We start from the raw sequence: 27,956 nt of genomic DNA, 5'->3' as shown, positions 1-27,956 counted from the left end.
AATTTAGAGAGTTGAGTAAAAGGTTTATTATTAGTGCAGTCAACACCATAGAACAGCACATACAACACAACCAGCAACCTGCAGAGACACTAGTGCAAAGGGTAGGGAAGCCTTTCACTGAGCTTCCTGGCTCCATCTGAGGGTAAGGACAGGACAGTATGAGCCTTTGTAAGGCAGGTAGGGGAAAGGGGAGTGGAAGAAATGTAGTAACCAGAATAAGTATAGCAGCGTTTTCAAATTCCTGAGCACAATGTCCCGGAGCTGGAACCCTACTCCCCTCAAGCTTTCCACCCCAATCCCAGTGGAGCCATGATCCAACTACCCAGACCTGCAGCAAGCTAGCCTGGAATAAAATTCTGAGAGGAAGTCATGACATGGTGGGGAGGAGCCTTTCTATCTCCAACCACACCCCCACCTCCATATTAAAATAATCACACCTATTATCTCTCCCCTTCTCTTACTCTGCCAGTCACTCTAGGGATCAAGGTATGCCCCAGGTAACCTGAAATGGAACTGAAGTCCCCAGGGGGGTGTGGGTGAGACACGGCACAGCCTGTACTTAGAGAGAAAATTTCTGATTTGCACGGTGAAGCTTAGAACCCAGCTATACAGCTCCAAGGAAACTTGGGGAAGGGGGGGTTGCCTTCAAAATGAATACTCTAAATCCAGAGTTTTATGATGAGGCCCTGGAAGGGCTAGGAGGAAATTTTTCCAGAGGGCACAGGCATCGATGCTGGACTGTCATATCCTTCACAGGAAGAGAGGAAGCTCCTCATTTCAGTTGGGGTTACAGAGGTTTGGGGCAGATATCGTAAGTTCAGCCGAGGACTCCCTTGGCTCTTCCTATATTAAAGCCAAAGGTTGTGCTGAAAAGGAAAAAACATAAAACACACCCCCATCCCTGTCCCACCCTATCCAGAATCCCCACAATAGGAACATCAAAAGAAAAGTTTCAAGTTTGATTTTTTTTTTCCTTTCTTAAAAAAAAAAAAAAAAGGAAGTAAATAAATTAAATTGCCAACAATGTGGCTGAGATAGCCATGATCAGGCCATTCTTAAAAAAGCGGGGGGGGTGGGCAGTAGGTGGAGTTTGTAAAATATAAACAAACAATGGCCAAAGAAAATTATCAAAGTAACTACTACAGTCACAGGGCTAGAGAGAGGTCTATGGAACAATTATGGCCTGTGCCACAAGAGGCAGTGCCAACCATATTTTAGCAAAAGCTAGGAGTAGCTTCTTGCTAAACACATCAACCCCTACCCTAAACCCTGGCATTCCCTAATTATGAAAACTTGTAGGAAAGAGCTCATCTGGAAACTTTCAGTATCCCAACCTGCATACTGGTAGACCCAGTGGGTGCCTGCACCCTTAAGGTGGGCTGAACAGGGATACTGCTTGGCACAGAGGTCCAGTCTTTCCCTAAGGACCATCAGTGATGGCCAATTACTGGCCTCACTACTTATTTCTAGAAATTTGGCTCCACCCTTACCATTTCTTCAGGATGTCTGCTGCTTAGAGTCAACAGGCCTGCCTGCTCTGATTCCCTGGTTTTGGAGGAGAGGGACGATTAGAGATTCCTTACTCTGTCCTGATCCTCCAGGGAAACTGAATCTCTTTGTGCTTTCTGAAAATAACTGGAACCAGGGACCCTAAGCAGGAAAATGGATGGAGGTGGGGGCTTTCCCACCCAGACTGATAATTTATAGACATTTTAGGGGAATATGGCAAAGGGAGGAAATCTGGGTTTCCCACCTGAAAGGCTGAGCAGACTACCCCAAGGCCCTTCAGTGCCAGAAGGGCAGGGAGATGTGTGGCTCAGGTATAAGCCACAGTATTAAGAATGGTGGGTAGGACTCAGGTCCCAGCTGCTGGAGTGATGGGATTTTCTGATTTCCATCTCTTCCTGATAGCCAGTCGAGTTCTCCTATATCTCTTCCACGCCATGCGCAAATATCATGACAAGGCCTGGCTCTTGCACCATGTCATCCCCCATATGCTGGTTCTCACAGGCCATCACGACAACAGCCTGCTTGCCAGGGATGCGCTTGGCCACGTAGTTCTCATAGTAGCGTCGGTTCATCTGTCTAGTCTCTAGTGTGGCCAGACCCTGGGGCCAGCTACGCTCGTGGGCATTTTCAATCAGCTCGTTGACAATAGAAGCAGGACAGCCACTCTCCACCAGGGAGCGCTTGATTACAGCCTGGAGCACAGCATCAGGAGTCGAGATCATCCCTCCCCAGCGGGTCACTCTTGCTGGCTGAAGGGAGTTCACCCACCTGTGTGGAGGTGGTTAAAGATGGTCATTCCAGCTCATCTCCTTTCTCTGTATTGGCTTTTTCTGCTAATAAAAATAACTACCCACTCTGCACTCAGCTTACCTATTCTTCCTTCTTTTCTTCCATCATTGGCTCAGAAACCCCAAATCTTTCCCCAGTTGGTCCCAACTGAGTCACCACACGTTACTCACCAGATTAAATTCCACAAGTCTGCACTCTGTCTCTGTTACTTTTCTTTGAAATTCCAATACTTAGCACATATAGCACCTAACACAGTTAGTGCTCTATGTTTAGTGAGTAAAACAATTATTCCTCTATCCTATGTCCCACTCAGCACTATTTGCCCTATATATATTGATTCACACTTACAGTTTAGTCTATGAACTGTATAGGACTCCAGAACTGAAAGAGATCTTAGACTTCACTTGTATACTTCGCTTGTTTTTGCTGCATTTTAGAGATCACTTTCCTGGACTTGCACTCTGCCTCCTCTTCTCTGGGTTGTAAGCTACCTGAAGACAGGGACGATATCTTCTATTTCTTTTTGGCCCTCCTAGCACTCCACAGCCTTTAATACAGTGTTTTGTACATGGGTACTCACCTAATTCTGGATAAAGTGCATCCTTGGGCAGGCTTTCCCTTCCATCCACCCAAACGTATAAGACATCCTGTAGTGGAGCTAAGGGTTATCCCCTTCTCCTCTGCCCCTTTCCTTAATGACAATATCTGAGAAGCAGTGACCCCCAGCCCAGCTCTCCAATGCCCTCCTTCTGCTACTCTCCTGCTCTTCCTCCTTTCAGGCCTTGTCAGGACGTGAAATCGCTCCACGTCCTGAGTGACACTCACTCTAGGATCTCGTTGTATTCAATTGTCTCCTCCAGGTTCTGAAGGTTGGGGTTGACACTGCGGATTGCACGCATGTATGCCTTTAGCAGCTGGATGTCTCGCTTCTGTTGTGGGGAAGAAGAATAATGGTTAAGGCAGACAGCAGAAAAAAGACAAAAGTTTATCCAAGAATGAGGGCAACTGAGAGATCTGAAGAACAACCAGTTTGTAAGCTTCAGGAAGACACGGATAAGACTGTCTCACAGCTGTCTCCTTAGTACTTACAAATGTGCCTTCACAGAAGAGGCATCTGATAACTGTTAGGTGAATTAATGCTATGAATGGGATGGAGAAAAGTCAAGGAGAGCTCCAATCTGATTCCCTGCTAAGCCACAGGCAGAATATCCACTCATCTAGGTTCACAAGTGTAAGCACCGGTCTGTGTGTTCACAACTGGTTTTTATTACCCACAGGCAGGCAGTTATCTGCATATGAGGGATATGTTCTCCCCCATGTCTTGGGGCCTACCTGCTCCGCCAGCTGGTGTTTGTGTTCAGCTGACGTCTTCTCCAGCTCTGCGATGCGTGTCTGCTGCTGCTGTACCACTGAGCGCAGGTGCTTAATGCAGTTATGGTTGGGCAGCTCATCTTTGGGCATCTCCAGGCTGCAGACCAGGGTGGGAAAAAAGCAGAACAGGGGTGATCACTGGGACATGTATGCAAATGGCCTATTCTGTGGCAGATAACTGCTAAGTAGACTTTGTCCTACCCAAAATTTCTAACATTCATTTCAGGCCTCCCTCTTGTTTATTCCCTTCACTTTCTTCGTCCAAGCTTCCTACTTGCTCCTTTGCTGTCTATTTTCCTTAAATTTCTTTCCCCAATCAAGACACAGTGTTTTATCTATTTTTTAAATTTATTTTATTTTTTATTTTTATTTTTTTTCGACACGGAGTTTCAGTCTTATTGCCCAAACTGGAGTGCAATGGCACAATCTCAGCTCAGCGCAACCTCTGCCTCCCGGGTTCAAGCGATTCTCCTGCCTCAGCCTCCTGAGTAGCTGGGATTACAGGTGCACGCCACCATGCCCAGCTAACTTTTTGTATGTTTAGTAGAAACAGGGTTTCTCCATGTTAGCCAGGCTGGTCTCAAATTCGTGGCCTCACGTGATCCGCCCCCCTTGGCCTCCCAAAGTGCTGGGATTACAGGCATGAGCCACCGTGCCTGGCCTCTTATTTTACTTTTTTTTTTTTTTTTTGGGACCGAGTTTCACTCTTGTCGCCCAGGCTGGAGTGCAATGGCAGTCTCAGCTCACTGCAACCTCCGCCTCATGGGTTCAAGTAATTCTTGTGCCTTGGCCTCCCAAGTAGCTGGGATTACAGGTGCCTGCCACCACGCCTGGCTAATTTTTATATTTTTAGTAGAGATGGGGTTTCACCATGTTGGCCACGCTGGTCTTGAACTCCTGACCTTAGGTGATCTCCCCGCCTTGTCCTCCCAAAGTGCTGGGATTACAGGTGTGAGCCACCGCACGGGGCCTATTTATTTTGACACTTTTTATCTACTGCACAGCTCTCCTTTTCCTCCTACAGATTCTGCCTGTGCACTTATTCCTTCAGAGAAGCCCTATATTCACAGCCCCAGCTATCAACATTCTTTTTTTTTTTTTTTTTTGAGACGGAGTCTTGCTCTGTCACCCAGGCTGGAGTGCAGTGGCGCAATCTCGGCTCACTGCAAGCTCCGCCTCCCGGGTTCACGCCATTCTCCTGCCTCAGCCTCTCCGAGTAGCTGGGACTACAGGCACCCGCCACCACGCCCGGCTAATTTTTTTGTATTTTTAGTAGAGACAGGGTTTCACCATGGTCTCCATCTCCTGACCTCGTGATCTGCCCGCCTCAGCCTCCCAAAGTGCTGGGATTACAAGCGTGAGCCACCGCACCCGGCCAACATTCTTTTTATTTTTTAGTTAGGGGAAACAGAGTCTCATTCTGTCGCCCAGGCTGGAGTGCAATGGCGTGATCTCGGCTCACTACAACCTTTACCTCTGGTTTTAATTACTTCTCATGCCTCAGCCTCCCGAGTAGCTGGGATTACAGGCATGCACCACCACACTTGGCTAATTTTTTTTTTTTTTTTTTTTTTGAGATGGAGTCTCGCTCTGTTGCCCAGGCTGGAGTGCAGTGGCCCAATCTCTGCTCACTGCAAGCTCCGCCTCCCAGGTTCATGCCATTCTCCTGCCTCAGTCTCCCAAGTAGCTGGGACTACAGGCGCCTGCCACCATGCCTGGCTAATTTTTTGTATTTTTAGTAGAGACGGGGTTTCAGTGTGTTAGCCAGGATGGTCTCGATCTCCTGACCTCGTGATCCACCCGCCTCAGCCTCCCCAAGTGCTGGGATTACAGGTGTGAGCCACCGTGCCCGGCCCCACACCTGGCTAATTTTTGTATTTTTAGTAGAGACAAGGTTTTGCCATGTTGGCCAGGTTCGTCTTGAACTCCTGGCCTGAAGTGACCTGCCCACTTCGGCCTCCCAAAGTGCTAGGATTACAGGTGTGAGCTAACACACCTCTCAGCTATCAACATTTAGTCAAATATTTCATAATCCACAGAAATAAAAAAATAGGGCAAGAGGAAATATGAGAAGGCTGGCAATTATATCAGTGAACCTGACAAACAGAAAGTAGTATTGGACTGAAAGGGAAGAATAGAGTCAATCAACCTTTAATGTTATTACACAAATTTACTAAATTGCTGTGCCCTTTCTTTTGTTAAAGCAAGAGCAAAATGATTATACTTGGAAAAGCAGCAAGAAAGTAAGATCTTAGAGCAGGAAGCCAAGGAGGCTAAGAATACTCCTTGCCAAAGAGACCTCCTCAGCTAGTGAGGAGGGCAGCCAGAGACAGGGGCATAAATGAGATGGCCCTTATCCATGTGGGGCAGAAGGGAACAAATCTCACCCACAGCCCTGTTCACAGGTCACAGGCCGCTTCGGGTTGTGCTCACAGTCGCTGAGGTGAGACATGAGGTTGTCAAGCCGGACAACGGCACTACAGCCAAACACAGCGTTGTCACAGGCAATCTGCAGCTTTGACAACATGTTCCGCATGATCCGAGGTACTGGGCGCAGATGGGCGACCGTCACAACACTGCGGTCCACTGGACATGTCTGTTGCTGAGAGAACCACTGGGTGATGCAGGCATTGCAGAAAGCATGTTCACAGTGAGGTGCCTAGAAGAGAGAACAAGGCAAAAGGGGCACAAGGGAATTAGCAGGAGCTAAGAGCCTGGATATGATAACTCTACAAAGCCAATCAAGCCTTTGAGCAGCTTCTACGACAAGAGGTCCGTTGGGTCACAGCAAAGTATAGATCTACTACCGGCAAGGCATTGTAGGGGACAGGCTTAAGATATGTTTCCTGCTGGGCACGGTGGCTCAAGCCTGTAATCCCAGCACCTTGGGAGGCTAAGGCAGGCACACTGCTTGACCTCAGGAGTTTGAGACCATCCCAGACAATATGACAAAACCCCATCTCTACAAAAATTACAAAAATCAGCCGGGCATAGGCCGGGCGCGGTGGCTCACGCCTGTAATCTCAGCACTTTGGGAGGCCGAGGCAGGCGGATCATGAGGTCAGGAGTTCAAGACCAGCCTGACCAACATGGTGAAACCCTGTCTCTACTAAAAATACAAAAATTAGCCAGGGGTGGTGGCGCATGCCTGTAATCACAGCTACTCAGGAGGCTAAGGCAGGAGAATAGCTTGAACCCAGGAGGTGGAGGCTGCAGTAAGCCAAGATTGCACCACTGCACTCTAGCCTGGGCAACAGAGCGAGACTCAATCTCAAAAAAAAAAAAAAAAAAAAAAAAAGCTGGGCCTGGTGGCATGTGCCTATAGTCCCAGCTAGCCAAGAGGCTGAGGTGGGAGGATGGAGGTTTGAGCCCAGAAGGCGGAGGTTGCAGTGAACCAAGACTGCACCACTGCACTCCAGCCTGGGTGACAGAGCCAGGACCTGTTTCAAAATACATATACATACACGTATATACATATATATGTATATATATACGTATATATATACATATATATATATGTTCCCTGTGCTCAAGATTAAAAATGAGTTGTGAAACAAGACAAACAAGTAAAAAGTTATATAACAATAAGAGATACAAGTGATATTCTAGGACAATAGGACAGATGACGCAAGGCAGCCAATTATTAATTGCCATCTGGATTGCATACACAATAATTGCCAAAAATGTCCAGAGGAAGGTGAGGTCTCTTCAGGCTAGCTCAATCACGGCAGGTATTTATGAAGAGGACAGAATTTGATATGGGTCTTGAAGGATAATTCAGATGATAGATTTAGAGAGGAGGAGGACATATTTACTGGCAAAAATTCAATGTAAGAAAGCTAGGCCGGGCGCGGTGGCTCACACCTGTAATCCCAGCACTTTGGGATTTGAGGCGGGCGGATCATGAGGTCAGGAGAGCGAGACCATCCTGGCTAACACAGTGAAACCCCGTCTCTACTAAAAATACAAAAAATTAGCCAGGCATGGTGGCAGGCGCCTGTAGTCCCAGTTACTTAGGAGGCGGAGGCAGGAGAATGGCGTGAACCTGGGAGGCGGAGCTTGCAGTGAGCCAAGATCATGCCACTGCACTCCAGCCTAGGCTAAAGTGTGAGACTCCATCTCAAAAAAACAAAACAAAACAAAAAGAAAGCTAAATAAGGCTGGGCATGGTGGCTCATGCCTGTAATCCCAGCACTTTGGGAGGCTGAGGCAGGCAGATGACTTGAGATCAGGAGTTCAAGACCAGACTGGCCAACATGGTGAAACACAGATATATTCATATATACATATGTATACACAAATACATATATATGCAGACAGCTATTCATATTTGCTTGTATCTGCCTTAAGACACACTGGAAGGATACCAAATAAACTAATAAAAATAGTTATCTGTGGGGGAATTAGGTGCACAGTAATAAGGACAGAAGTGAGAATTCTCACTGTATACCTTTTGATTTTTGAACTATGTTCATTTTTCACCTATTCAAAAAATAAATTATTATGATGTGGGGAAATCAGCATCCCTAGCAGGAGCCTTCTAACCTTTCTTTTTTTTTTTTTTTTGAGATGGAGCCTCGCTCTGTCGCCCAGGCTGGAGTGCAGTGGCGTGATCTCGGCTCACTGCAAGCTGCGCCTCCCAGGTTCACGCCATTCTCCTGCCTCAGCCTCCCAAGTAGCTGGGACAACAGGCGCCTGCCACCATGCTCAGCTAATTTTTTGTGTTTTTAGTAGAGACGGCGTTTCACCGTGTTTGCCAGGATGGTCTCGATCTCCTGACCTCGCGATCTGCCTGCCTCAGCCTCCCAAAGTGCTGGGATTACAGGCGTGAGCCACCACGCCCGGCCTTGAGCCTTCTAACCTTAGAAATGTGTCTGGGAACCTGGCATCATGAGGGTTGCCTGCTCTGCTCCTCAGAAGGTAAAGCCCAGAGGTAGATGCGTGGCTTCTGACTAGACTGTCACCAACTACGACTCACATTTCCATAAGTGACTTGCCTAAAATGATAGTGCCAGAAAACAGACAAGGCCCTGCCAGGGTGAGGAGGGAACCTGACACACCCTGTGACCTCTTGACACTACTACTTGATGACTTGCTCTACACCCATCTAATATGCCTCTAATGGCAGCAGACTGCAAAGGCCTAGAAAGAAGACAGGTCCAGAGCTGGTTGCCATTGGAATGCAGTCTGAATTTTATTCAGCTCAAGGCATCAGTACTCCTTTTGGAGTACTGGGAGAAAAAATAAACTCAAAGGCTCAAGGGGAGCCCCTGGGAGTTAGGTGAGCAGTGAATGGGGGAAGGGCCATGAAACCTCATTACCTAGTATCCTGGTTTGGAAAATGTGATAATCTCTAGATAGCCAGGAAAGAGAAAGGATTAATCGGTATTTACAGAATGAGGGCAATAAGGATCCTGGAGGATGCTGTCCCATGAATACAACTCTTAAGGATTCACCTCACTCATTGTACTTGCCTGGTAATCGTGAGCTTCTCCTCATACTTGCCCCAGGATGATACAACTGACTCTGGTCTGGCAAGGCTGGCAGAGAAATGACCTATTGAAGGTGGCAGCTTTCACATCAAAATGCAGAGTGCATGGCTGCATCAAAAGCTGGTCTTTTCAGTAGATCCCAGGAAAAAAATAGGTCAGTACATACAGTTCCCCATTTCCTATTTGTTTTTGTTTTTTTTTTTTGAGATGGAGTCTCACTCTGTCACCGAGGCTGGAGTGCAGTGGCGCAATCTCGGCTCACTGCAACCTCCTACTCCCGGGTTCAAGCGATTCTCCTGTCTAGCCTCCTGAGTAGCTGGGACTACAGGTGTGTGCCACCACGCCCAGCTAATTTTTGTATTTTTAGTAGAGACGGGGTTTCACCATGTTGGCCAGGATAGCTCTTGACCTCGTGAGCCACCCACCCTGGCCTCCCAAAGTGCTGGGATTACAGGTGTGAGCCACTGCAGCCAGCCTTCCTATTCGTTAGACAGTAGGCAGGTAGAAGAGGCCTGCAGGGAGACTGGCTGATTACCTGAAGCACTACATCATAAAAATGCAGAGAGAACTTATTAGGAGAGTCCAGAAGTTCAATCATGGACAGGAAGATGGAACCTAGTAAGAGTTCCTATAGACAAAAGGAAGCTACCCAGCTACTATCACAAGACAGAAACGAGCAGCTGACTGTTTTACAGGAGAAATCTTTCAGAGTGACCTCAGAAAAAAATCTCAACCACTGGATCTCTGTGGCATCCACCTCTAGATTGATTCCGGAAGGCCTTATTCTTGTAGCCACCATTATTCCTTTGACCTAAATCTCTATTGGGTGAGGGTGGAGAGAAGAACACAGTGACTTCCCCATGGGTCCCGCTGCCCATGAATATTTTCTACTAGTTCCACTGCTACCTGTTGCCCCACCAAACCTGCCATCAGACCAACTCACCTGTACTGGCTCCTCCAAGACTCCACTGCAAATAGGGCAGATAAGATCTTCGTCAACATCCCCCTGGAAACGGGTTACATCATACCCCATGTCTCATCACTGAAACCCAGGTCCTGAAAGGACAACAGGAAAAAGAGGCCAGTTCAGAAGAAGCCTACAAATATGTGACAAACATAAACTCATTGCAAAGATCCATTAATTTATCCAACAAATATTTATTGTGAGTCTACTATGCAGCAGTCATTTGGTTTGGTGGAAGCTGACTCAAGAAATTTAATTCTGGCCGGGCGCAGTGGCTCATGCCTGTAATCCCAACACTTTGGGAGGCCGAGGCAGGTGGATCACCTGAGGTCAAGAGTTCAAGACCAGCCTGGCCAACATGGGGAAACCCTGTCCCTAATAAAAATACAAAAATTAGCCGGGTATGGTATGCGCATCTGTAAATTCCAGCTACTCGGGATGCTGAGGCAGAAGAAGTATTTGAACCCAGGAGGCGGAGGTTGCAGTGAGCTGAGATCGCGCCACTGCACTCCAGCCTGGGGAACAGAGCGAGCCTCAGTCTCAAAAAAAAAAATAATAATAATAATTCTAAGGCCTGGCACAGTGGCTCACGCCTGTAATCCCAGCACTTTGGGAGGCCGGGACAGGCAGATGACCTGAGGTCACGAGTTCAAGACCAGCCTGGCCAACATGATGAAAACCCAGCTCTACTAAAAATACAAAAATTAGCTGGGCGTGGTGATGCACATCTGTAATCCCAGCTACTTGGACGGCTGAGGCACAAGAATCACTTGAACCCGGGAGGCAGAGGTTGCAGTGAGCCGAGATTGCACCACAGCTCTCTAGCCTAGGCGACAGAGTAAGACTCTGTCTTAAAAAAAAAAAAAAAAAAAGAAAAGAAAGAAATGTAATTCTAATGGGGGAAGACATTATATAAGCACACATTTAAAATATAAAGTGATAAATACTCAGAGTAGACACAGGACCTTATGAGGACAAGAGACATGAATACCTAACCCAGGCTGAAAGCAGAGGGTGGTTTTAACAAGTTTTCCAGGACTCGGCATCACCAGAAATGTATCCTGTAGGGCAAGAGTCAGCTAAATGTTGGGTGAGCAGGGCATTAGGGTATTATGCACATAAAATAGCACATCCAAATGCCCAGAAGAGGGCATATGATAGGTTCAGAGAATTTCAAGTGATTCAAGAAAAGGCTGACCTGAGAGGTGGGAGGGAGGGCCTGTCAAGAGACAAGGCTGGAGAGGCAAGCAAGGGCCATGCTGTGAAAAATCTGTGAGGAGTTCGGACTTTATTCTGAAGGGTATGAGACAGCCACTGAAGGACTTAAAAAAGAATGTGGTAATAGTTCCATTTTAGAATCAGTATGTTAACAGGGGAGAAACTGGAGACCAGAAGAACATCTAAGTCAAGAGAGAGACGGTAAGAGTCCGAACTTAGGTGGTGGTGGTGATGGGGATAGACAAGACAAGAAGAGAGGGCCGGGCATGGTGGCTCACGCCTGTAATCCCAGCACTTTGGGAGGCTGAGGCAGATGGATCATGAGGTCAAGAGATCAACACCATCCTGGCCAACATGGCGAAACCCCGTCTCTACTAAAAATACAAAAATTAGCCAGGCGCAGTGGCTCATGCCTGTAATCCCAGCACTTTGGGAGGCCGAGGTAGGCGGATCACGAGGTCAGGAGATCGAGACCATCCTGGCTAACACGGTGAAACCCCGTCTCTACTAAAAATACAAAAAATTAGCCAGGCGCGGTGGCAGGTGCCTGTAGTCCCAGCTACTCGGGAAGCTGAGGCAGGAGAATGGCGCAAACCCGGGAGGCAGAGCTTGCAGTGAGCCAAGATCACACCACTGCACTCCAGCCTGGGCAACAGAGTGCGACTCCGTCTCAAAAAAAAAAAAAAAAAAAAAATTAGCCAGGCGTGGTGGTGTGCACCTGTAGTCCCAGCTACTCGGGAGGCTGAGGCAGGAGAATGGCGTGAACCCAGGAGGCAGAGCTTGCAGTGAGTGGAGACTGTGCCACTGCACTTCAGTCTGGGCGACAGAGCAAGACACCGTCTAAAAAAAAAAAAATTGTCAAGGGGTTGGAGAACTTACAGGAGGGAAGATAACTGTCGAAAGCTACGAACAGACAAATCAGATAAAGAAAACAAAGAATTGCTAGGATGTGGGACGGTGGACGCCATAGTAAAGCAGTTCCATGGAGTTGGGAGTTGTGGAGGGTAGTTTTAGTGTAGCAATGAAAGTGAAGCCAGACTTCAGTGGCACAAAGTGAACAGGAGGTGAGATGGAGAGACAGGGACCAAAGACACAACTCTGTCAAAAGCCTGATTTTTTGGTGGGGAAGCATTCTCAAGGAGTTTACTTGGGCAGACTCAGGGTAAGGGTCCTGCACCTAGAAGAAGGTGCTGGCCCTCATGGTGGTGAAGTGTTGGCTTGTGCTAGGACCTTGTGGGGCTGCAGGAAAAATATGGAACGCTTCACAAATTTTCATGTCATCCTTGCACAGGGGCCCTACTAATCTCTTTATCATTCCAATTTTAGTGTATGTGATGCTGAAACCAGCACTCAAAAGCCTAATTTCAAAGGAAGGGAAACCAAACTAGCTAGAGGGGGAAAGGAAGCTGAGGAAGTGGGTTGTGTGGGGGTGTTTTTCCTTATGGTGAGAAAGGCTTAAGTGTCTTTATGTACCGAGAGGAAAGTACAGGGGAAAAGGGAAAGATAAAGACAGGAGAGAATCTGGTCACTGAGATAGCAGTAGGGAGATCTGGAATTATCTTAAACAAAAACGAGATAATTCTAAAGCGGGAAGGAAGGGAAAATGGTAAACAGAGGTCAGAGGTCCAGAGACAGGTTTTCAAAAAATAACACTGATAAACTGTAAAAATCAGGCCGGGTGCAGTGGCTCACGCCTCTAATCCCAGCACTTTGAGAGGCTGAGGTGGGCGGATCACCTGAGGTCAGGAGTTCCAGACCAGCCTGGCCAACATTGTGACACCCTGTCTCTATTAAAAATACAAAAATTAGCCAGGAGTGGTGCCAGTGCCTGAAATCCCAGCTACTTGGGAGGCTGAGACAGGAGAATCACTTGAACCCAGGTGGCAGAGGTTGCAGTGAGCGGAGATTGCACCACTGCACTCCAACCTGGGGGACAGATTGAGACTCTGACTCAAAAAACAACAGCCGGGCGCGGTGGCTCACACCTGTAATCCCAGCACTTTGGGAGGCTGAGGTAGGCGGATTACCTGAGGTCAGGCGTTCAAGACCAGCCTGACCAACATGGAGAAACCCTGTCTCTACTAAAATTAATCCCAGCTACTCGGGAGGCTGAGGCAGGAGAATCGCTTGAACCCGGGAGGTGGGGGTTGCAGTGAGCCGAGATCATGCCATTGCACTCCAGCCTGGGCAACAAGAGTGAAATTCTGTCTCAAAAAAAAAAAAAGGCCGGGCGCAGTGGCTCACGCCTATAATCCCAGCACTTCGGGAGGCCGAGGCGGGCAGATTACCTGAGGTCAGGCGTTTGAGACCAGCCTGGCCAACATGATGAAATCCCATCTCTACTAAAAATACCAAAATTAGCCAGGTGTGGTGGCACACGCCTGTAATCCCAGCTACTCAGGAGGCTGAGGCAAGAGAACTGCTTGAGCCCGGGAGGCAGAGGTTTCAGTGAGCTGAGATTGCACCACTGCACTCCAGCCTGGTGAGTCTCAAAAAAAAAAAAAAAAAAAAAAAAAAGATAAAACAGGGTGCCTAGTAGGCCGGGCGCAGTGGCTCACGCTTGTAATCCCAGCACTTTGGGAGGCCAAGGCGGGCAGATCATGAGGTCAGCAGATCGAGACCACGGTGAAACCCCACCTCTACTAAAAATACAAAAAAAAAATCAGCCGGGCGTGGTGGCGGGCGCCTGTAGTCCCAGCTACTCGGAGAGGCTGAGGCAGGAGAATGGCGTGAACCCGGGAGGCGGAGCTTGCAGAGAGCCGAGATTGCGCCACTGCACTCCAGCCTGGGCAACAGAGCGAGACTCCGTCTCAAAAAAACAAAACAAAACAAAACAAAAAAACAGGGTGCCTAGAGTTCTACATGTGGACTGACCAATATGGACACAACTTTTCTTCCCTACTTCAATTAATGCAATCTCAGACTGCTTAGTGCTATTGCAGATGACAGCTACTGCTATTTTCATAGTCCAGACAAATACAAAGGGCTGGGAAGAAGGGAAAGGGGCAAGAGAAAAGGTCAAGAAGAGGAGTTGGCTGAGATAGCTACTACCTGAGAGCAAAAATATCCCCAAATATCCACAATTCATCCATTAAACAGCTGACTTTATAATATCTACCTCAATGAAATAAATTGTAATTTGTTTTCTCGACAATAGCTATAAAATTAATCAGAGAAAAAAAATCCTTGCTGCCCTTAAAATGCACCAGGTACGGAAAAATTCCAAGATATACTGCTAAGAGAAAAAAGCTAAGATAGAGAATAGTATATGTAAAGTATACTACCACAAATACAAAAAACAATAATGTATGTGTGTATGCTTACATGTGCATGGAACTCTCCAGAAGGATAAACAGAAAACTGCCAACAGTGTTTGCTGCTGAGGAGGTACAAAGAAACAAAGATAGGAGGGAATTTTTAATTTCGCTAATCATCCCTTTGTACCTTTGAAAAAGCTTTTCTGTGTGTGTGTGTGCGTGTGTATTCACTATTCAAATAAGTAAACAAATCTATAATTACGCTAAACTGTGAAAGACAGACTTAAGGTTAAAACAAAAAATAAGAAAATCCACTTAGGTGGTAGTTCACGCCTGTAATCTCAGCACTTTGAGAGGCCGAGGTGGGTGGATCACCTGAGGTCAGGAGTTCGAGACCAGCCTGACCAAGATGGTGAAACCCTGTCTCTACTAAAAATACAAAAATTAGCCAAGCATGGTGGCGGGCACCTGTAATCCCAGCTACTCGAGAGGCTGAGGCAGGAGAATTGCTTGAACCCGAAAGGCAGAGGTTGCAGTGAGCCAAGATCGTGCCATTGCGCTCCAGCTTGGGCAACAGAGCGAGACTTTGTCTCAAAAAAAAAAAAAAACAAAAACAAAACAAAACAAAAAACAAAAAAAAACTACTTTATGTTTCATACGCTATAAGTGTCATATATGTTATATAACACATACACATATAACATGTCATATACTGACACATATAACATGTCTGGGAAAAAATGTACTCTTGCCAGAAAATGTTGATCAAATTAACTCACAACAAAAACCACAAACTGTCCTAAAAAAGCATATACCCTTCTACCTAGCAATCTTACTTCTAGGAACTTATCCTAAGGAAATAAACAAGGGTGCAAAAAGAATTGTACTAAACTGTTTAACCATTATCGTAGCAAAAAATCTATCCAGTAGAATTCCTTACATCCATAAAATGCAATATCATGTCACATTAATATGACCTAGATATATTTATTTCATATTATTTATTTAAATTATTTGTGCTGGGTACAGTGGCTCACACCTATAATCCCAGCACTGTGGGAGGCCAAGGCAGGAAGATCACTTGAGGCCAGAAGCTAGAGGCTACAGTGAGCTATGATTGCATCACTCCACTCCAGCCTGGGTGACAGAGTGAGATCCTGTCTCTAAATAAATTGTTTTAATATATTTATTATATAGAAATAAAAAATAATTTATTTATAGATATTATATATGCTATCATGCTATTTTTTTTTTTTTTTTTGAAACGGAGTCTTGCTCTGTCGCCCAGGCTGGAGTACAGTGGCGCAATCTTGGCTCTCTGTAAGCTCCGCCTCCTGGGTTCACGCCATTCTCCTGCCTCAGCCTCTCCGAGTAGCTGGGACCACAGGCGCCCGCCACCACGCCCGGCTAATTTTTTGCATTTTTAGTAGAGACGGGGTTTCACCGTGGTCTCGATCTCCTGACTTCGTGATTCACCCGCCTCGGCCTCCCAAAGTGCTGGGATTACAAGCGTGAGCCACCGTGCCTGGCCTGCTATCATGCTATTTTTTTTAAGAGATAGGGTCTCATTCTGTTGCCCAGGCTGGAGTACAGTGGTACAATCACAGGTCACTGCAGCCTTGATTCTACATATATAATTAAATAATAATGAAGCCAGCATTTATTGAGCATTACTATATGGCAGATAGTATTTTAAACATTTTTTGCCTATTAACTCATCTAATCCTTACAACAGCTCTAGAAGGTTGGGACTATAATTATTCACATTTTACAGATGAGTAACAGAGGTGCAAAGGTTAAAAAGCTTTTCCAGAATCATACAGCTAACAAGTGGTAGAGCCAGATTCAAACCCAGACAGACTGGCTGCAAAGCCCAAGCTTTTAACCACTTGGCTAAATTGCCTCTCAAACTGAAATACACAAGTGGCAAAAAGAGTATGTATAGTATAGACCCATTTTAATAAAAATAACTTGGCCGGGCGCAGGGGCTCAAGCCTGTAATCCCAGCACTTTGGGAGGCCGAGGCAGATGGATCACCTGAGGTCAGGAGTTCGAGATCAGCCTGGCCAACATGGTGAAACACCATCTGTACTAAAAATACAAAAAGATTAGCTGGGTGTGGTGGCATGCACCTGTAACCCCAGCTACTTGGGAGGCTGAGGCAGGAGAACCGCTTGCACTTGGGAGGCAGAGGTTGCAGTGAGCCGAGATTGTGCCACTGCACTCCAGCCAGGGTGACAGAGGGAGACTTTGTCTCAAAAAAAAAAAAAAAAAACTTAACAAAGGAAAATAAATGTAGTATACACATTTTAAAAATCTAGGGCCAAGGCTGGGTGTGGCAGCTCACACCTGTAATCCAAACACTTTGGGAGGCAAAGGCGGACAGATCATCTGAGGTCAGGAGTTCAAGACCAGCCTGGCCAACATAGTGAAACCCCACCTCTACTAAAAATACAAAAATTAGCCAGGCATGGTGGCACATGCCTGTAATCCCAGCTACTCAGGAGGCTGAGGCAGGAGAATTGCTTGAACCAGGGAGGCAGAGGTTGCAGTGAGCCTAGATCCTGCCATTGCACTCCAGCCTGGGGGCCAAGAGTGAGACTTCGTCTCCAAAAAAAAAAAAATCTAGGGCCGGGTGCGGTGGCTTACACCTGAAATACCAGCACTTTGGGAGGCTGAGGCGGGTGGATCACAAAGTCAAGAGTTCGAGACCAGGCTGGCCAACATAGTGAAACCCCATCTCTACTAAAAAAAAAAAAAAAAAAAAAAAAAATCGGCCGGGCGCGGTGGCTCAAGCCTGTAATCCCAGCACTTTGGGAAGCCGAGGTGGGCGGATCACAAGGTCAGATCGAGACCATCCTGGCTAACATGGTGAAACCCCGTCTCTACTAAAAATACAAAAAAAAATTAGCCAGGCGTGTTGGCGGGCGCCTATAGTCCCAGCTACTCGGGAGGCTGAGGCAGGAGAATAGCGTGAACCCGGGAGGCGGAGCTTGCAGTGAGCTGAGATCGAGCCACTGCACTCCAGCCTGGGGGACAGAGCAAGACTCCGTCTCAAAAAAAAAAAAAAAATTAGCTGGGCACGGTGGCATGCGCCTGTAGTCCCAGCTACTCGGGAGGCTGAGGCAGGAGAACTGCTTGAACTGGGAGGTAGAGGTTGCGATGAGCCGAGATTGCACCACTGCACTCCAGCCTGGGCAACAGAACGAGACTCCGTCTCAAAAAAAAAAAAAAAGAAAATAAGAAAATAAGCCTAGAGCTTGTACTGTGCTTCATTGTATTTTCTTTCTTTCTTTTTTTTTTTTTTCTTTCAAAGACAGGATCTCATTCTGTCACCCAGGCTGGAGTGCAGTGGCACAATCATGGCTCACTGCCGCCTCAATCTCCGAGGCTCAAACGACCCTCCCACCTCAGCTTCTTGAGTAGCTGGGACTACCGGTGTGCACCACCATACCAGCTGGTGTATTTTTTTTTTTAAATAGAAATGGGGTCTCACCATGTTGCCCAGGCTGGTCTTGAATTACTGGGCTCAACCGATCCTCCTACCTCAGCCTCCCAAAAGTACTAGGATTACATATGTGAGCTACTGTGTCCAGCCGTCTTTTCATTTTAAAGCAATGCTAATAATATTGTCTTGAGGAGGAACACAAATTCTTAAAATTTTTCCTAGTGGAATTTCAGGAGATCCCATGTCCCCCAAAATAAACAGCAAAGAACTTGCCTGAGTTGGTGCAGAGATGGCCACAGGGTATGGGAACCTGCCAGCCAAATTAGGAGCTGTAAGGTCCCCACCATAAAGTCAGCATTTACAAAACTGCAGAGATGCTAAGCAATGTTATTCCTAAATCTAAACCCCTCTTTATCTTTCTGGAGGTTCTGCTTTATTCACCTTTCTATAACTGTACCCTTTCAGGGATTTGGCCTTAAGAATTAAGGGGAAATTGGCTGGGCGCAGTGGCTCACGCTTGTAATCCCAGCACTTTGGGAGGCCGAGGCGGGCAGATCACGAGGTCAGGAGATCGAGACCATGGTGAAACCCCGTCTCTATTAAAAATACAAAAAATTAGCCGGGCGTGGTGGCGGGCGCCTGTAGTCCCAACTACTCAGGAGGCTGAGGCAGGAGAATGGTGTGAACCTGGGAGGCGGAGCTTGCAGTGAGCCGAGATTGTGCCACTGCACTCCAGCCTGGGCCATAGAGCGAGACTCCATCTCAAAAAAAAAAAAAAAAAAAGAATTAAGGGGAAATTTAGATTTCTAATCTGGTTAGAGTATTTCCTATTGGTCATCTACGGGAAACTAGTGTTTTTTTTTGTTGTTGTTTTTTTTTTTGAGATGGAGTCTCGCTCTGTCGCCCAGGCTGGAGTGCAGTGGTGCGATCTCAGCTCACTGCAAGCTCCGCCTCCCAGGTTCATGCCGTTCTCCTGCCTCAGCCTCCCAAGTAGCCAGGACTACAGGCGCCCGCCACTATGCCCGGCTAATTTTTTTTTTATATTTTCAGTAGAGATGGGGTTTCATTGTGTTAGCCAGAATGGTCTCGATCTCCTGACCTCGTGATCCACCTGCCTCGGCCTCCCAAAGTGCTGGGATTACAGGTGTGAGCCACTGCACCGCCAGGAAACCAATGTCGACATGGTTATATGCAACCCTGGAAGTTAGCTCTAGACTAGGCTGCCTTGCACTGCCCCCAGGCAGACAATCTAAATCTGTCAGGTTAGGTTTACTTGACTATTCCTTCTAATCTCTGGGGACTCTTAACACTGCGGTGGGTTGTCATAGGGAAAGGTTATCATTCCGGGGGGGATGCCTCAAAAGAATTCAGCTGCTCACTGCCCTGGGGCAGAAACCCTCAGTAAAACTGAAACCACAGGGACCTCAAGAGTCATAGCCAGTGACCACAGCCACTGGAAGCAGTTTCCTGGATATTCTCTTTGGGTGTAGGATAGGAAAAGGCCTTAGAAGGTTTTACTCAAACCTGGGGAGCTGAACTGAAGTAGCACTGAAGTGTCCCTTGAGGCCTTACAAGAGTTCTGCCAACCTCCCTTATCTGACCATACTAAACCCAACATGAAAACTGCATTCCCAGTCTCCTATTCCACAGGCCAAATCCAAAACAGGTAACTATGCTACTTTACCTCCTCAGTGTTATACTGGGATATTTCTCTATTCCCGGTCAGCATTATAACAGAATAATTTTTATGAAGGAATACAAGAGCCTTATCAGACCCCTTTCTATGCCCTTTTAACTTACTGTTGTGGTTGTTTTCTGTGGTCTCCCACTAAAGAAAGCTAGGAATTCACATTTTTCCTAAAGGACATTTATCTTCACTTATTCAGGATTTCTTGAATCCATAAGCATAGATGAAACCATGCACATTCATTCATGCACACATGCTTAGAGAACCATTAGAGAAGTCATTCTAACCCATGATTTACATTTTGGGTAACTGGGCATACTGCCACCAATTTTGTGGCAAAAACATAAGGGCAAAAGTCAGGTATAAGTATGCAGTCTCCCACCTACCATTCTCTCTCCTCTATGCCCTGAATACAACAAAGGTGCAGATGTCTGAGGATTCTCCAGCTCTGATCACTACAATTAAACATATAGGGAAAGGGCCCCATAACCTGCCCTGATCTAAGGAAACAGATGACTCCTGGAAACTTCAATATAGTAAAAAAATTAGCTGGCAAAGGATCTCACAGGTGTCCCTAAAACATTTCATCGTATCTCCCTGTCTCCCAATAAATAGTTCTGGAAAAACAAACAAACAAACAAACAAAAACAACTGTGTTAGGAATCCAGAAACCCAAGTCCTAGTTCTAGCTCTATCACTAACCAAATGTATGACCTTGGACAACTTACTTAGCCTCTCTGGGCCTCGGTTCCCTACGTGAAATGAAGCATCCTGGGCTACATAAGTTCTAGGGTGCTCTATAAGTTCTATGATTCTAAGGTTCTGAGATTGAGCATATAAAACAAAAATAGGCCCGGCATGGTGGCTCACACCTGTAATCCCAGCACTTTGGGAGGCTGAGGCAGGTGGATCACGAGATCAAGAGATCGAGACCATCCTGGCCAATATGGTGAAACTCCATCTCTAATAAAAATACAAGAAATTAGCTGGGTGTGATGGCACGTGCCTATAGTCCCAGCTACTCGGGAGGCTGAGGCAGGAGAATCGCTTGAACCCAGGAGGTGGAAACTGCAGTGAGCCAAGATTGCACCACTGCACTCCAGCCTGGCGACAGAGCGAAACTCCATCTCAAATAAAAAAAAAGAAAAAAAAAGATAAATTAATGAGTAATTATGTTATAAAAGGTATCCTGGCTTTAACACTAACTGACCTTGCTCTCTCCAAGTAGCTCTTGACTTTTTAAGTGAAGGGAAGTGATCTTTTTTACTTAAGCAATAGAACCCTTAGACTGAAATCACTTCCCTTCTTCCCTCTTCCGAACTCAGTTTCCTCACTTGCGAGATGAGTGGTTCTAAGGTTCTAATTCCAGAATGCCGTGGATCATTCCAGAATGCCGTGGATCATACTGGATTAACCACATAGGGATTTTAAAGTTAGGCCTCTTTAGTTTTAATTTATTCAATTTACAAAAGAATCCAGAATGATAGAATTCTTCAAGAACTCATCTAATGTCTAAAAAGAGGCCTGCCAGGCATCAAAGGCCGGCAATGACCTGGTCACCAGCTCCAAGCACTATTTGTGTGGTTACCCCAAACTTCATCATCCTAAATACATAATCTCCTTGTCAGTAGAGACATAAAGAAGAAATACATGGCCAGGGGCAGTGGCTTATGCCTGTAATCCGAGCACTTTGGGAGGCCAAGGCAGTCGGATCACCTGAGGTCAGGAGTTCAAGACCAGCCTGACCAACATGGTGAAACCCCATCTCTACTAAAAACACAAAAATTAGCCGTAATCCCAGCTACTTGGGAGGGTGAGGCAGGAGAACTGCTTGAACCCAGGAGGTTAAGGTTGCAGTGAGCTGAGATCATGCCACTGCACTCCAGCCTAGGCGACAGAGCAAGACTCTGTCTCAAAAAAAAGAAAAAGAAGAAACACATAATCCTTGTCCTCAAACTAAGGTGTAGGCTTGAGCCCAATGAGTACATAGGAGAAAAAACACATAAAAACACATAAACGTATTAAGAAAATTATTAACAAGTAAAAGTTAATAATTTATGTAAGTTGTAAATATACAAAAAAGAACAAATGGTACAGATTAATCACAGAAAGCTTTCTGCAGAAAGAAGTTTTAAGAACTGGGCTTTCGGCCGGGCACGGTGGCTCATGCTTGTAATCCCAGCACTTTGGGAGGCCGAGGCAGGCGGATCACGAGGTCAGGAGATCGAGACAACGGTGAAACCCCGTCTCTACTAAAAATACAAAAAAATTAGCCGGGCGTGGTGGCGGGCGCCTGTAGTCCCAGCTACTCGGAGAGGCTGAGGCAGGAGAATGGCGTGAACCCGGGAGGCAGAGCTTGCAGTGAGCCGTGAGCCGAGATTGCACCACTGCACTCCAGCCTGGGCGACAGAGCGAGACTCCGTCTCAAAAAAAAAAAAAGAACTGGGCTTTCAAGGGCAGAAGGAATCCCAAGCGATAGAGAAGAGGGTTGAGGCCTGGAATGGGATTCTGAATCAAAGCTCTTTACCTTCCAAGTGTTGGGGGGCAGGTTCCCTGTTCACAAGGCTCCAACCCCCTGATGCCTCCACTCAGTGCTACTGAAGAGATTCTCCCAGTAACCCATCTTGTTGGCTATTCTCCGACTGAGTCTTCCTTCCCAGTGACAAGCTTCATCGCCCAGGGGATGAATGTGATGTCACAATCAGGAGTACTCTAGTAATAGGAACAAGGAAGAGAAAGGAGAGTCAGGAGAACTACCTCCACTTGGCAAGGAGACTGGACAGATGGATCTGGCAGTTGGGGAGGATAAGACAACTCCATTAAGCACTACAGTTTTCAGTGCTAGGCAAATAAGACTACCTTCTAAGGAGGGAGCTCACCAGCTAACGAAGCACACACACAGGGTCCAGTAGATTTGAACATAGCTGGGAGGGGGAAAGAAAAGGACAAGAGAGGCCAGGCGCGGTGGCTCACGCCTGTAATCCCAGCTCTTAGGGCGGCCGAGGTGGGTGGATCACGAGGTCAGGAGATCGAGACCATCCTGGCTAACACGGTGAAACCCCATCTCTACTAAAAATACAAAAAATTAGCCGGGCTAGGTGGCAGGCGCCTGTAGTCCCAGCTACTCAGGAGGCTGAGGCAGGAGAATGGCGTGAACCTGGGAGCTGCAGTTTGCAGTGAGCCAAGACGGCGCCACCGCACTCCAGCCTGGGCAACACAGTGAGACTCCATCTCAAAAAAAAAAAAAGAAGAGGACAAGATGAAAAGTAGAGAAGAGGAAAAGTAGAGAAGAGGAGTCGTTGGAGATTTAAGATTCTTTTATTCAGTGCACATAACTACCAGTAATAATGATTCCAAATCTGTGACTACAAAATGCATAGATCCAGCCGGGTGCGATGGCTCACGCCTGTGATCCCAGCACTTTGGGAGGCCGAGGCGGGTGGATCACCTGAGGTCAGGAGTTGGAGATGAGCCTGGCCAACAAGGCGAAACCCCATCTCTACTAAAAATATAAAAATTAGCCGGGCATGGTGGCGGGTGCCTGTAATCCCAGCTACTCAGGAGGCTGAGGCAGGGAGAATTGCTTGAACCCAGGAGGCGGAGGTTGCAGTGAGCCGAGATCATGCCACTGCACTCCAGCCTAGGCGACAGAGCAAGACTCTGACTCAAAAAAAAAAAGCAAAACGCATAGATCCATAATACATTGTGTGTACAGGATGATGCTTTAATGCAGAGGTCCCCAAATCCCCAGATGGACCAGTACCAGACTGTGGCCTATTAGGAACCGGGTCATACAGCAGGAGGTGAGCAGGAAACAAGCGAGCATTAAGGCCTGAGCTCCATCTCCTGTCAGATCAGCAGCGGCATTCGATTCTCATTGGAGCACGAACCCTATTGTGAACTGCCCATGCGAGGGATCTAGGTTGCCCACTCCCTGAGAATCTAATGCCTGATGATCTGAGGTGGTAGAGTTCCATCCCAAAACCATCCCCTCGCCCACCGTCTGTGGAAAAACTATCTTCCACAAAAAGGCTGAGGATGCTGCTTTAATGTTTCCAAAGTGCTTTCACACAAATTATTATTATTATTTTGAGACAGAGTATCGCTCTGTCACCTAGGCTTGAGTGCAATGGCGTGATCTTGGCTCACTACAGCCTCGGCCTCCCAAGTTCAAGTGATTCTCCTACCTCAGCCTCCAGAGTAGCTGGGATTACAGGCACCCACCACCATGCCTGGCTAATTTTTGTATTTTTAGTAGAGATGGGGTTTCACCATGTTGGCCAGGCTGGTCTCGAACTCCTGACCTCAGGTGATCCACCTGCCTCAGCCTACCAAAATGCTGGGATTACAAGTATGAGCCACTGCACCTGGCCCGCATAAATTATTATTATTATTTTTTGAGACAGGGTCTTGCTCTATTGCCCAGGCTGGAGTACAGTGGCATGATCACAGCTCACTACAGCCTCACCTTCCCAGGCTCCAGCAATCCTCCCACCTCTGTCTCCCAAATAGCTGGGACCACAGGCACATACCACCATGCCTGGCTAATTTTTGTATTTTTGGTAGAGACGGGGTTTTGCCATGTTGCCCAGGCTGGTCTTGAACTCCTGGGCAGGCTCCAGCAATCCTCCCACCTCAGCCTCCCAAAAGTGCTGGGATTACAGGCACCAGCCACTGTGCCCACCCCCAAATCTACACATTTAAACAAGTCAAGTAATCCTGCTGTAGTTTTTCTGTTTCTTCAACTGTCAAGTAGGGAACATGATACCTGCCTTATATATTAATATAAGGTATATATATAATATATACATATTTATTATATATATTTATTATATATATAATAAATATATATTAATATAAGGTATATATAATATATACATATTTATTATATATATAATATATTTATTATATATATAATAAATATATTATATATATATGTTTTTTTTTGAGACAAAGTGTTGCTCTGTTGCCAGGCTGGAGTACAGTGGCACGATCTCGGCTCACTGCAACCTCTGCCTCCCGGGTTCAAGCGATTCTCCTGCCTTATCCTCCCAAGTAGCTGGGACTACAGGCATGTGCCACCATGCTGAGCTAATTTTTGTATTTTTAGCAGAGACGGGGTTTCACCATGTTGGCCAGGATGGTCTCAATCTCCTGACCTTGTGATCCGCCTGCCTCGGCCTCCCAAAGTGCTGGGATTATAGGCGTGAGCCACCATGCTTGGCCTATTTTTTTTTTTTTTTTTTGAGATGGAGTCTTGCTCTGTCGCTCAGGATGGAGTGCAGTGATGCGATCTCCTCGGCTCACTCCAACCTCCACCTCCCAGGTTCAAACAATTCTCCTGCCTCAGCCTCTTGAGTAGCTGGGATCACAGGCATGTGTCACCATGCCAGGCTAATTTTTATTTTATTTATTTATTTATTTATTTATTTATTTATTTATTTATTTATTTATTTTGAGACGGAGTCTGGCTCTGTCGCCCAGGCTGGAGTGCAGTGGCGCGAGTTTAGCTCACTGCAAGCTCCGCCTCCCAGGTTCACGCCATTCTCCTGCCCCAGCCTCCCAAGTAGCTGAGACTACAGGCGCCCGCCACGACGCCCAGCTAATTTTTTTGGTATTTTTAGTAGGGACAGGGGTTTCACCGCGTTAGCCAGGATGGTCTCAATCTCCTGACCTCGTGATCTGCCTGCCTCGGCCTCCCAAAGTGCTGGGATTACAGGCGTGAGCCACCGCACCCAGCCAATTTTTATATTTTAGTAGAGACGGGGTTTCAAACATGTTGGCCAGGCTGGTCTCAAACTGGCCTCATGTGATCCACCACCTTTGGCCTCCCAAAGTGCTGGGATTACAGGCGTGAGCCACTGCGCCCGGCGTAATGTAAAGTGTATATATGTGTGTGTGTGTGTATACACATATATATACACACACACGTGCACACCCCTTATATATATGGTCTGCAAATCAAATGAAATAATAAATATGAAAGGAGGCTGGACACAGTGGCTCACACCCGTAATCCCAGCACTTTGGGAGGCCGAAGTGGGTGGATCACCTGAGTCCAAGAGTTTGAGACCAGCCTGGGCAACATAGTGAAACCTTGTCTCTACAAAAAATACAAAAATTAGCCGGGCATGATGGCGTGAGTGCCTGTAGTCCCGCCTACTGAGGAGGCTGAAGGGGGGAAGATCAACTGAGCCGAGGGGGCAGAGGTTGCAGTGAGCAGAGATCGCAGCACTGCACTCCGGCCTGGGTGACAGAGTGAGATCCTGTCTCTAAAATAAATAAATAAATAAATATGAAAGGATACTGAATACTGTTATCCTCAAGTAAGATTATTTGTAGCAACAGAATACAAAATAAGGCTGGGTGCAGTGGCTCATGCCTGTAATCCTAGCACTTTGGGAGGCCGAGGTGGACCAATTACCTGAGGTCAGGGTTTTTTTTTTTTTTTGAGGGGTGCATGGGGAGACAGAGTCTCGCACTGTTGCCCAGGCTGGAGTTCAGTGGTGGAATCTCAGCTCACTGCAACCTCTGCCTCCCAGGTTCAAGCAATTCTCCTGTCTCAGCTTCCCAAGTAGCTGGGACTACAGGTGCACGCAGCCATGCCCAGCTAATTTTTTATATTTTTAGTAGAGACGGGGTTTCACCGTGTTGCCCAGGCTGGTCTCGAACTCTTGAGCTCAGGCAATCTGCCCACCTCGGCCTCCCAAAGTGCTAGGATTACAGGCGTGAGCCACCGCGCCCGGCTGAGGTCAGAGGTTTGAGACCAGCCTGGCCAACACGGTGAAACCCCGTCTCAACTAAAAACACAAAAAATTAGCCGGGCATGGTGGCAGGTGCCTGTAATCCCAGCTATTCAAGAGGCTGAGGCAGGAGAATCGCTTGAACCCAGAAGAAGGAGGTTGCAGTGAGCCGAGATTGTGCCGCTGCACTCCAGCCTGGGTGACAGAGTGAGACTCCGTTTCAAAAAAAAAAAAAAAAAAAAAATGCAAAATAAATTTAGAGTACTGAGAGTCGGAGAGGAAATGCTTGAAAGAAGCTTGTTCCTTCTTTTTACTAGAAGGCAGGCCTAGCCACAGGTCGGTCGGCTTAACATTGCATCACTCACATTCCCTACCACTAGTCCACTACATTCTTATTTGGGGCAAAACTATCAGCCAACAACACTATCAGGCTCTTGCCCTATTGTCAGACTCTAAAACCCCTGTATAGAAAGGGATAACACTATCACGGGCCAGTCCCCAAGAACAGTGGCCTCATTAACAGCCCCACTTGCTATTAGGTGAAATGAAGTTTCTGAATGGGGAAGCAGTCTGTCAGTCCCTCAAGCAAAAGGCCTTCACCCCTCCTGGCTTTCTGCTCTTCCTCTGGCCCCCTCCTCCCCACTCCCCAATTTCCCAAAGTCCTGAGTTAGGTTAGGCCTTCCAGTGTGTGGTGTGTGAACCCTGCCAGAGAGCCAGGCTGCAAACGAAGCGCAGGGATGTGAAGAATCTGCGATTCCTTCATGGAGGGCTGGGAGGGGGTGAGGAGCGGGGAAGGAATGAGAGGACAAGGCTGCCAAAGACAAGGCATGGGAGAGGAGCCAAGCTATGGCGCTTTGAGGGCGGGGGTTTAGGTTCCACCGCCCCTGCCCAGGCTGGCCCCCGGAACGCTCCCTTCCTCCCCTTCTGGCCCGTCAATCATTGTCCATTTAAACACCACGCTGTTCCCCAAGGTCTGCAGGTGCCGGTCCTCCAGCTAGCCCCGGCCCCCTCCCGCACTTCTCAAAGCTCCCCTATTCCAATGGACCTTCCCCAACAACCCAATCTCCAGAGCCCCTTTCTCACCTCCCGACTCCTCGCCAGTGCTGCTCCCTTCTCACATTTTTATCTCTACCACCATCCCTCCTCCCGAACCCCAGTATTTCAATCCCCCGCCCCAATACCCCTGGGACATCACCTCCTCCCCTCCCACACCCTCTTTTAGGTGGAAGATCGCGCAGGCGCAGTACGCACCGCCCTGGAAGCGGCCTGGAGTCTCCGCAACCTGACCCAGTTGCAGCTGAGGCCGCAGCGGCCACAGTAGTGCCCTGGTGCCGGGTCCCAGCCTCTCCCGGGAAGGGAAGGGAAAGGGGAAGGAGGGGAAAGAAGACTCCCACCGCTCGTTGCCGTCTTAGACGGATCCTTTGCCCCGCCCACCGCTGCTACGCAACCCGGCGGAAGCTCGTCACCAAACCCCGCCT

The 27,956-nt window shown here is 47.3% G+C and overlaps 1 protein-coding gene and 1 non-coding gene across 5 annotated transcripts; both read right to left on the bottom strand.

Annotated features, from left to right (window-relative positions):
- Positions 1–2: 2 nt before the first annotated feature.
- Positions 3–27,952, bottom strand: RNF41 (ring finger protein 41). Of its 4 annotated transcripts, XM_063621373.1 has the most exons (8): positions 27,730–27,939; positions 22,263–22,447; positions 14,668–14,722; positions 10,105–10,217; positions 6,057–6,328; positions 3,631–3,766; positions 3,124–3,227; positions 3–2,277 (listed from the first exon to the last, which is right to left on the bottom strand). In XM_063621373.1, exons 4-8 carry the CDS (start codon positions 10,192–10,194, stop codon positions 1,926–1,928), a joined length of 954 nt encoding a protein of 317 aa, XP_063477443.1. In that variant the 5' UTR covers positions 10,195–10,217; positions 14,668–14,722; positions 22,263–22,447; positions 27,730–27,939; the 3' UTR covers positions 3–1,925. The 4 variants fall into 4 exon arrangements, with proteins under 4 accessions (XP_063477443.1, XP_055104492.1, XP_063477442.1 ...); XM_055248517.2 differs by lacking the exon at positions 14,668–14,722 and having other exon boundaries at positions 27,730–27,952; XM_063621372.1 differs by lacking the exons at positions 14,668–14,722; positions 27,730–27,939 and adding an exon at positions 27,562–27,727.
- Positions 12,590–12,693, bottom strand: LOC129467103 (U6 spliceosomal RNA). The gene has a single exon (XR_008652252.1). It is a non-coding gene; the product is annotated as a U6 spliceosomal RNA (small nuclear RNA).
- Positions 27,953–27,956: the final 4 nt, after the last annotated feature.

This window comes from Symphalangus syndactylus, chromosome 17 (genome assembly GCF_028878055.3).
Source record: "Symphalangus syndactylus isolate Jambi chromosome 17, NHGRI_mSymSyn1-v2.1_pri, whole genome shotgun sequence".
Classification (NCBI taxonomy): domain Eukaryota; kingdom Metazoa; phylum Chordata; class Mammalia; order Primates; family Hylobatidae; genus Symphalangus; species Symphalangus syndactylus.
Note: the sequence above shows the minus strand (reverse complement) of the source record. Positions and strands in the feature narration are given on the sequence as shown.